At 38.2% G+C, this 10,634-nt stretch overlaps 1 protein-coding gene across 3 annotated transcripts; it reads right to left on the reverse strand.

Moving 5' to 3' along the window:
• Window positions 1-3,041: 3,041 nt before the first annotated feature.
• Window positions 3,042-6,914, reverse strand: LOC138322891 (uncharacterized). 3 transcript variants are annotated; one of them, XM_069267097.1, is made up of 9 exons: window positions 6,187-6,914; window positions 5,829-5,975; window positions 5,360-5,610; window positions 4,952-5,094; window positions 4,633-4,723; window positions 4,447-4,468; window positions 3,945-4,147; window positions 3,618-3,816; window positions 3,042-3,454 (listed from the first exon to the last, which is right to left on the reverse strand). In XM_069267097.1, exons 2-7 carry the CDS (start codon window positions 5,863-5,865, stop codon window positions 4,137-4,139), a joined length of 555 nt encoding a protein of 184 aa, XP_069123198.1. In that variant the 5' UTR covers window positions 5,866-5,975; window positions 6,187-6,914; the 3' UTR covers window positions 3,042-3,454; window positions 3,618-3,816; window positions 3,945-4,136. The 3 variants fall into 3 exon arrangements, with proteins under 3 accessions (XP_069123198.1, XP_069123196.1, XP_069123197.1); XM_069267096.1 differs by lacking the exons at window positions 3,042-3,454; window positions 3,618-3,816; window positions 3,945-4,147 and having other exon boundaries at window positions 4,195-4,468; XM_069267095.1 differs by lacking the exons at window positions 4,952-5,094; window positions 5,360-5,610; window positions 5,829-5,975; window positions 6,187-6,914 and having other exon boundaries at window positions 3,047-3,454; window positions 4,633-4,777.
• Window positions 6,915-10,634: the final 3,720 nt, after the last annotated feature.

Raw genomic sequence — 10,634 nt, forward strand, 5'->3', positions numbered from 1 at the left:
GTCTTAAAGTTTGTTTTATAAAAATTGTAAATTATATGACCCTGGGGGTCTCATGTTTCCCCTTGGGGAGGGGGTCAAGTTTGCTATAGTTTTATATAGGGAAAAACACATTAATGAGCATTTTTTGCTCATTTTCATAGGAAATGAGTCAAACTTGGTTAGAATTATTAGTCTGAGATAGCATTTTAATATCATATCCACATTGGTCCTGGCCGACCCCCTGGGGGCAGAGGGGTGGGGCTAAAAAAGGGTCAAATAGGCTAAAACTTCAAAAATCTTCTGAAATTCTGGAAATAGTAGAATCAAATAATTATAGATGGAAAAGTCTTAAGGTTGTTTTATAAAAATTGTGAATTATATGAACCTTGGGGTCTCACGTTACCCCCTGGGGAGGGGTCAACTTTACTTTAGTTTATATAGGAAAAACATTATTTGCCCAATTTTCGTAGGAAATTCGTTAAACTTAGTTAGAATTATTAGCCTAAGATATAGCATTTTAACATCCATAATCCGTCCTCGATGACCCCCAGGGGGACCAGAGGGGCAGGACCAAACAGGGTCAAAATGATTAAAATTTCAAAAAATTCTCTAAGTTCACAGGTTTGATGGAAGCAAATACTCTTCATAGTCTAAAAAGTCAAATTTATAAATCACTGACCAACTTCAAGGCACAGCATATAGTGTTTATATGTCTTTAATTTATTTCATTATTTGTTTCATTATATATTCTAACTCAGGTGGTCGTTAAGGCCCATGGGCCTCTTGTTTGATATCAACCACTTACCAGTCCATCACATTAATAGTTGTGAAATTAGAGGCTTAAGAATACTTTTATATTTGAAAGCATATTGCTTCAATTAATTTACCAGAAGTATAGGTGTAATCTGCATGTATTTGTCACTTCTGTTATAACCAATTGTCCATCCTGTTAAAATAGAAGGAAGATACAGAAGGGACCTTATAGGGGTGACCTTTATGAAGTTTTTCTGAAATTCAAGAATGTAAAGATCTTAAATTATACAGTCATGTGCTTTTATTCTGGAAGTGGGTTTAAAGTATGTAATCAGAGGCAATGGAATCATTTTCCGTCTCAACACATCAGTTTTTACATGAACATTGTAACAGTAGGTACACTTCAAAAATGTATACCATCCGTTTTTGTGTAACCTTTTTACCTCACGGGTCGAAAGGACCAAGGTGAGCTTATGCCATACTGGGATTCAATAAATTGTACAAAATGATGGGGTTGACCCCCGGGGGCCTGAGGGCGGAGTCAAAAGGGTCAAATTTTGGCTATTTCTACTTAAACAACTTTTCTGCAATGAGCATGGGATAGCACTCATAATGCAATTGGTTTGGTTTGATTAGTTTAACGTCCTTTAACAGCCAGGGTCATTTATGGACGTGGCAAGGTTTGTTGGTGGAGAAAAAGCCGAAGTACCAGGAGAAAAAAAACACAAAAGAAAAAAAACACCCTCTACCAAAACAAAAAAAACAAACAAATCACACACCGGAACAGCAGTCAGTACTGGCAACTGCCCCACATGGGATTCGAACTCGCGACCCAGAGGTGGAGGGCAATGTTGTAATATGTCGGTGTTTATTTTTCCCATTTTTTTTTCTTTTTCCTTTTCTCCTCCTTGTTCTTTATTTGTTTTTTCTTTTTTTTTTTAGGTACTCTTAACCACTCGGACACCGCAGGCCCCAGGTATTGTTAACATCCTTATAGGGTGGGGAATTTCAAAATTTGTACAAATGGATGGTGCTGATCCCCCCGGGGGCAATCTTCGCTAGCCAAGGGTATTAGTTTGATTCTCTTTCTACTACCCTTGGCATATCTCACTTCAGAAACGGGTTGTACAGCTACTGCGCCACCTGAGCCACCTAACTGGATCACCGCAGTTCCGGCTTTCCCCCGAATATATTAAGCAACCAATCAATGCGAAGCTAGTATCAATGTTGCTATGGTTGAATAAAATGCAGCGCCCTACGAAATCACGTGTGTTGTTTGCGGACTGATTCAAAATACCAGTACTATGAATATAACATTCAATTGTTATTTCTTTGGACAATGATATGCCATTTTCTCAATTTTTTATAAAAGATATGGATGTCCTCTGCAAAAATGAGCATCTGTGGAAAAAAGAAATTAATCCATATTTTGTATCATGATAAAATGGACACGTACATTTTTTAATTTACTGACATGTGCGAAACGAACATTGATTAATGTTTAAATATAGAATTAATAGTGATATACATTAAAGTACAAATGTCCGCTAAATTTGCGCAAAGGTTGTAAGTCCGTTGTCAAGTCAAACGGAGGCATAGCAAAAAAACTAGCACAATGTCCTGACACAGCATGACCCATACAATTAAGAAATAATCTATAAATTTTTTTATTTGTGTGATTTAAATTTTTAACCAGGTTGTTATACCAAACCGTATACTAATGAATACAAAACCGGAATTTTGTGCGTACCAAACACGTACACTATAGTCATAGCATGTTCACTAAACATCATCGATTATGGCACACAGGATGTATTTACGATAAATTTGAAGTGATAGATAGTTTTTGTTCTATCCTATTTCTTCATTCAACATCTTACCTTAAAGAAATGCATCCGATATCTTGAGATATGTTCATATTCTCGCACATTTTTCTCAGTTTTGCACGGAAATACCATCCAGGTTACATGTTTGAATACAAACTTAGAGACTTTATTCTCATTTTCACATACATTGGTTGGACATATTAAAATGTTAAGCTTTCACTGTTTTAATTTTTGATAGGTTTAAATAAAAAAATTATAATATCGAGTTTTTAAAGCGATTTAGCACGTACCCCAAACAACCGGGGCCGGATCCCGTTACCATACAGCAGGGATCACTCTGGAATTTTTTCATCGGCCCTTCATGAAAAAATTCCCACAATTGTAGACCGGGGGTATGGGGGCCGCCTAGGCCCCCATTGGGGTCCAGGGGCAACGCCCTGGTGGGAGATATAGGGGGGCGAAGCCCCCCATGAAGAAATGGCATTTTGGCAAAAAAAAACCCATAAAAATGTACACTCTTTCAACTAATTTGTTTAATTCTGAAATTGATTTTAGACACTGAAAATTCCCCTCTTCTTCTTGCGGAATTCCTTCGGTGCATCCTTGAAGTTGAAGTCTGTCAAATCCTTTGGCCCCATTATCATCACTCGCATAAGTTCACCAATGTGATCTCCTGATATCCTACACCGGAGTTTGGTTGTCACCCTATTCTGGGAGCTAAAAGCACGCTCACAGTCGGCTGTATGAATTGGATGTATCAGGGCTAGGACAGCAAGTTTCTGTAGATTTGGGAACATGTCCGTGTGGTACTCTGCTATGAGCTGCCATAATGATGCCATGGATACCCTCGGGTACAGCTGGGCCTTCACCACCTTTTTACAGGTTGACCACTCCTCCTAAAATAATAGAACAGATAGATAATTGTAGTAGTTCTAATGTATTAATAAAAAATATTAAACCTATTTAAATTGAGAACACAAAAAAACCTAACTAGACATTTTCACAGCCATGTTTATGAAGTTAAAATATCCACCATGGTGCACAAGGTTAAAAACATACCATGAGTTTATCAGGATCCAAAATAGCCTCTGACACAGCTGTGTTGTTGTCATATGTGCGAGTCTGTCTGTGGCCATAGTATTCGGCTAGTATCTTTATTTCTCTGTTACCCCATTCACTCAAGTCATCCATGCTCAGTAAGGAGATAGGACGCATAGCAAGAACGGAGAAACAGCTAAGGAACTCTGTTGCAGGAAATCTGAAAGTACATTATAAGATTGCAATTGATTATATATAAAAATTGAAAACCAACCTTAGAATTAAAAGAAATTAAAATCAATACAATCAAAATCTTTGAAAAACTAACATTATCTTTGAAAAACTAACCTTTTTGAGATGTTCTGAAGAATTTCATCAATGAATTTGGTTCGTGCACCCTCAAACTCATTAGGACTCTTGCACCTACTAATTGCATGACCCATGAACAGTCCATCTTTCAGGTCATCTGGCAGGCGTGACAGATGTGGTGATGCATTGTCAGGGTTCATCTTTATTTCCTCCAGCTTTGCTGTGCAGTTATCAATAGCAACCTAATTTTCAAAAGACAGAAAATTATTAAGATACAAAGAGTAGTGCCCACAATACTTTTTTATTTATAATTTAATTATACCACAATGTCAACAAACCAACTATATGAAGCATACAATGAAGTTATATCTGGTAAATAATACACAATAATGCATAAAACAAAACAAAATTGTAGCTTAAGCACAGTGACAAAACATACAAATTAAATAAAAAAAGTAAATGCTACAAACTATTTGCATGAGGGTTAATTGCTAGACCACACCAAAGCAGAATGACAGAAAATTGTAATGCAAATATTTACCAAGAATATTTGTTGATTTAAACTGAAACAAAAGAAACAAAAACAAATCAATAAATAAATCAAAATATCTCATCAAATCAAAATAAAACTATTTCACTTAACAAGCCCATAGAATAAAGTCACTATCAGATGTCTGGTAAAATAACCAAACATGTACTATGATGTTAATACAATATTGATACTTACCTTGACAAAACCAATATCTAAATCCTCCTTCTGGAATACCAAACTCAGTTCCATTACAGGGGCAAGGATGTCCAATACAGCAAAGCTCAACCTATTCAAATTCAATATTAAATGTTTTATTGTTCTAAATAAATACCCGTTTAAAGATAAGATGGTATCATACATATGCAAACAACAGCATTATATAAGAATTTTGTATTCGCATGGAATACACACAACATGATCAAACCGCCTAGGTACTTGTACTGAAAAAAAGAAATTAATCAATTGCAATTTTTCAGTACGGTAAATAAATCTAAGCTCAGAAACGTCTTCTTACCTGATAAATATCTCCTTTTCCACTTTTTTCCTGAGGCCAACAGCTTTGGGATCCTTTCCAAACATGGTTGATAAGTAGGTCAAGAGGGAGTCGAGAGTTGTGTTGACTGTATACAGGGCGTCATAAAAACTTAACCATCTTACCTGCAATCAAGAAATGCAAAGATTAGGCCATGCTTTTCTTTTTTAATTAAATGTAAATACAACAAATGTCTGAAAATAAATTAAGAAATATCTAAATTTTCAATGCTTCCTATGAGTGCCCTGTAAATGTGTGTTTCGACCTAGGAGGGTGTGTGTGTGTGTGAATTTTCATGTCATACTATGTAAATAAATATATAAAAACTAACTGAAGACTCATTTTCTAATGAATGAAATCATAAATCAACTTCATCCTTAAAAATCTTACTTGGTGTACTTCACGGTATTTCACTGTTGGTTGGTCAATCAGTTTCTGCACAGCCTCTATCTTGTCACACTTGGATGGTGATTGTTTAAAATGATAAAAAATCATTTCCAAGTTCTGCTGGAACTCTGTAATTGCGGGCACTTTTCTAGCTGCCTGCTCACTACACAGAGCCAAACGATGGGCTGAGCAATGGGTGTTGTGAAGGTGGGGATTTTGTCTCAGGAATTGGCCTGTCAACCCTTCTTTTTTGCCTAAAATTTTATTTAACAATATTGGATATTAAAGTAATAATTTTGTACAATTTATTTAGAAAACTAAAAGTTGATATTCATGATGTATTTGACATTTTCTTTCTTTAAAATTGATTTTATGTCAAAGATTAGGTATTAGTTAATACAACAAGATTTATTTAAAACTACAATTCATGATTAATTTACACCAACGACATGAGTTTATACATGTATATTACCTGTCATCGTTGAAGCGCCATCTGTGCCTAGACCCATTACTTTTTTATGCTTATGCCTCTTCCCTTAAGATGACTGCTGATAGCACCAAAAATGCCTTTACCCGTACCATCTGTGATGCGCACATCCGTAAGGAACAGTGTAGAAGGCTAAAATGAATAAAATTTGACAGTTGTTATTACCTATGTCATAAACTGATATAATTAGTTTGAGATTCATCGACTCACGACTTAAGACCAGACATAAGAATTTACAAAATTTAATCGTTAAGGATTTGTGCAATGATGTTTATATTTGGACCATAATAAATAAATATTACAGACAATTTGGGACAACTAATAAATACCATAATAGGCTCACCTGTAAGGTTATGGGGTTGACCACACGGGCTGACAAGCATAACTTGTGGTGCATGGCAATGTCAGTACTTTCGTCGGTCATAATAGTAACAGATGGCGATGACTCCAATTTCCTGGTTACATCATCATCCAGTACATCTGATATTGTTTTCAGCAGCTCGTTTGCCGTGTTGTAACTGGTATACGAGGTGTGTTTGTCGACATCTAAGTGCTGCAGGTGGGGGATTTCAAGGTGTTTTAACAGTTCCATTAAACTCTGGTATTTGCTCAATGCAATTCCCTCCTTGGACATCCAGTATACTACCTTAGTACAAACGGTTATGGCCTTTTCTTGATCAGTCAAAAACTTTTCAACTGAGGTCGCCATGTTCGCCCTTTCTTTTGGTGCCAATATAGCCAATTTATGGTCAGCACTGACCGCATGTCGCGTTAGAGTAGAAGTTTTGAAGTTTGATGTTCCAGTTGTCATAGCATTACTAAGACTCATGTTCCGACACAGTGTACAAAACATGACGTTCGACCTTGAGTCATAACCTAGCCATGGATATAGGGTTGTCCACTTAGCCTGTAATTTTCTGGTCTCTTTTGACGTTATGTCATCTTTAGAACAACTAGTAGATGCATCATCGGTAGTCTGAGTGGCATCGCAAAAGCTGAACGCAGACAAAGTCTGCTGGCCTTTTGGAACAGCTGCTAGTTTCTGCCTTTTCGCAGCCATTTTTAAAGGCTAGTCAGTGTCGGTAAAAAGCTCATTTAAGCTCATAAGTGAGACTCAATAATGGTAAACGTTTAAATGATTAAGACTCGTGCCGATTGGTTTTCGGATCCCTCGGGATTTTACATTAAGACGTATAGATAATCTGATGACTTCCGATTTCCGATAGTGGTCATGCTAACGAGGAACACGACGCCGATTTTTTATTGACGCGGCGCAAATAAGAGTAACACTTGCGACATTTTTGTAACGATTGCGCCCAAATATCCCCTGTTATCAATTTGAATGCGCCATTTCAGGAAAGTATGCGCAAATGGCGCAATGGCGCGGCCCAGAGTGATCCCTGATACAGTTCGATTTTGCACTACACGTACCTGTCTATATATAGAGATAATACGTGTCCAGTGTCTCAAAATATAAGCTGTTTTAGAGAGAAGAACCACTTTTGTCTTTCTGTCCCAAGCCAACATATACAGCTTGTATTTTAAGACACAGACCGTGTATCCTTTTTATCCTGGAACACTACAAAAATCCATTATATGATTTTAACGTTTAGCAGTGTTACATTTATTACCATATTCGTACCACAATGTTCAACAAACATGTCCGACTTTCAAACAATGGTTCAACCAATAGGAAGTCGATGGAATCAGAGCACGTGAAAAAGTACAGCTGTTTGCCGTCATTGCCGAAAACATTATGTGGTAGGTGTATTCCGACAATACCAATGCTGGTTGAAAGATAAATATAAACTACCTACTTTCTGCAAATTCCTAAATATATATTAAGCACAAAATCAAGCACTCAATAATGATGTCGTCATAAATGCAGCCGATAGAATCTTTAAAGATGTATTATTTACGTACGGGATGTATTTAGGGGTACATGTAGGACATATAGTGTTTCTTCTATTCACATAACATGACAGTAAAAGGCGACTAAATTGGGGATGCCATTTTTCCTGTTCTTCTCAACTGACAGTCTTCTTCCAATTGTCTATCCTAAAGCAGTCAAACATTTGACCTTAACTTGAGAGCTCGCCACAGTCAGAAGTTGTTTGTTAAAACATGCGGTGTGCTCGTGCTGTATCTTCTTGTAGCTAAATCACTGAGACATGTCGCCGAATACACCAAGTAACACACCCAACCGGTCACATTACACTGACAACGGGCGAACCAGTCGTTCTACTCCCTGTATGAACTACCCCTTTTAAAGAATTTGGTGTGTCTCGGCCAGGAGGCAGAACCCAGAGCCTACCTCTTAGGGGCGAGCGCTCAACAGAAGGCCAAGAGTGAGGCGGTGTCAAAGGAGATGTTAGGAAGAACAAATTTAGTTATGAAGAAGTGTAAAAATAAGATCCTAAATTTAGTCGCCTTTTCGGATCATGCAATAGGATGTACCTACCCCCTAAAGCTCTACATTTGTACCTGCAAGGCCACCATGAAGTGAGAAAGATTTAAGGTTCTGACGATTGGAGGTGGAGAGAGATTTCTCTTCCTGATGAGTATTCATCAGAAAGGGATTTTGACGACTTGTCAGTGTAATGTGACCGGTGGGATGTACTGGTCGGCATGTTTCAGGGGATAGCACTGTTACATGGAAACATGACACGATCATTATTATGGCTCTCTCTTCCCAAACACACATGTGCATTACACGCATACAGTGGGGGTCCAAAATCACCTTAGCTATTGTCATGACGTTAGGCTCACCGGAGTTACGTGTTTTAATTTAAGTTGAATTCAGGATCTTATCTTTTCTTTCTTCCTAAATTACTTTATTCTTCCTAACGTCTCCCTTGACACCACCTCACTTTTGGCGTTTAGTTGAGCGCTCGCCCCTGTGAGGAAGGCTCTGGGTTCTGTCCCCTGGCCGAGACACACCAAAGTCTATAAAAGTGGTAGTTTCTGCTCCTGCTTAGCGCTCAGCATAACGGGAGTGGGACGACTGGTTCGCCCGTTGTCAGTATAATGTGACCGGGTGGGGTGTGTTGCTTGGTGTCTTCGGCGGCATGTTTCAGTGATATAGCACTATAAAAAGGGCAACAGTTCCACTATACAAGAAGACATAACACGAATATACCGCAGTCTCCCAAAACACGCACCTCGCACAACATACACACAAGCACTGCATACATGGGAGGCCGTCCTTACATGACCATAGCTGTTAATAGGACGTTAATTAATCAAACAAACAAATAAACAAAAGAATCGAAATATCTAGACGGTTAGTGAAGATTAGACTGCTCTGCTTTGTAATGTGTTCGGAGTTACTGGAGCACGACGAACGGCATATGTGCATTACCTCGAACATGTATTTTAAAGGGCATACTGCATAAGGTGTACAGTTCCTTGGTTACCAATCGCTTGTTTTGCGCTATCATTTTGCTACGCTTTTTAATTTGTCGAGATGCTTTAGAACGATTTTGGTTAGCTAGTAACATTAACTTTCCACAAATAATGTCATTTCAGGACGACCTCCCGTGAAGGCGGCGTGTTGCGTGTGTGTTTTGGGAGACTGTAGTGTGATCGTGTTGTGTATATTGTGACAGAATTAGGTCGCCCACGGTTAAGTTATTTTGTATATATAGCTGAATGGTTCATTTGAAGACCATAACCTACTTATATCAGCACTGGTTCGATTGATCAACAGTATCAGCTCGGCTTGAGTATAATGCAAGGGTGCATTCTGATTGGCTGAAATCTGATTGGTTGATGCTGACTATAAAAGTGGAGAACCCAGCTCTCCAGGATCATTCCTGCTCCAGCTTTTCAAGTGGATACTACTATATATATAGCGCTGACGCAATAACGAAGGTAAATCCAGTAATAACCCCAAGGCATACCAAGTGCTAAGAGTACTGAGGATAAGTGTACAGGGTGCACAGGCACAGGGTACATGGTGTAAAGAAGTACAGGGTGCATAGGCACAGGGTGCACAGGTACAGGGTACATGGTGTGTAAGTGTACAGGGTGCACAGACACAGGGGACATACCAGTACAGGGTGCACAGGCACAGGGTTCATACCAGTACAGGGTGCACAGGTACAGGGTATAAGGGTACAAGGTGCACGTCACAGAGTACAGGGTGTATAGGTGTACATGGTTCACAGATACAGAGTACACAGCAGTACAGGGTGCATAGGAACATTTTATGATTCCGAGGGCAGAATATCCCTATCCTTCATATCCACGTATGGAAGAGTATTTTTTATTGCAATATTACTACTATGATTTCCCGGTTTTTTGAAAAAAATGAAAAAATTGATATTTTCAACGCAAATCCTGTTGTTTGTATGTTTTAAAGTATATCAAGCCTAGTTTCTGAAAAAATGGTAAAAATTGTACCTTAGTAGTAAATAGTAATTTTGTTGACGTTGTGACGGCACGAGGTTTTATTGCATGGGTAGCCTCAGGCGACATGAGTGTATTGCCCGAGACCAGCCAGTATTAAACGTGTAGGTATGAGAGAATAAAGATTTACACGATACCAACATCATCCGAGGGTATGCTGCACCTTAATAATTCCCATGTAGCCTTCTTCCTCGTCGTTTTATAAACGATCAGCTATTTTTTTTACCTCAAAACAAATTACAAAAGGAATATAAGTTATTTGGTCTGGTTCCTTAGTCATTAATCGTTTACATGTATGTTATTTCGTGTAGACGATTTTATTATTGCAGTAGAGATGTGGCCACATGCCTATTTGGTGCGGTTGTCTTTTGGATCCACACA

This window comes from Argopecten irradians, chromosome 5 (assembly GCF_041381155.1).
Source record: "Argopecten irradians isolate NY chromosome 5, Ai_NY, whole genome shotgun sequence".
Lineage (NCBI taxonomy): Eukaryota > Metazoa > Mollusca > Bivalvia > Pectinida > Pectinidae > Argopecten > Argopecten irradians.

Bases quoted from the DNA above. Each gene is read 5' to 3' on its own strand.
- LOC138322891 (XM_069267095.1), bottom strand. From the start codon at position 4,105: ATGAACCCTGACAATGCATCACCACATCTGTCACGCCTGCCAGATGAC. The intron at 3,817-3,944 runs GTTAGTTTTTCA...ATGTACTTTCAG, and splicing joins CTTCAGAACATCTCAAAAAG to ATTTCCTGCAACAGAGTTCC. The intron at 3,455-3,617 runs GTATGTTTTTAA...CTATTATTTTAG, and splicing joins TGGATCCTGATAAACTCATG to GAGGAGTGGTCAACCTGTAA.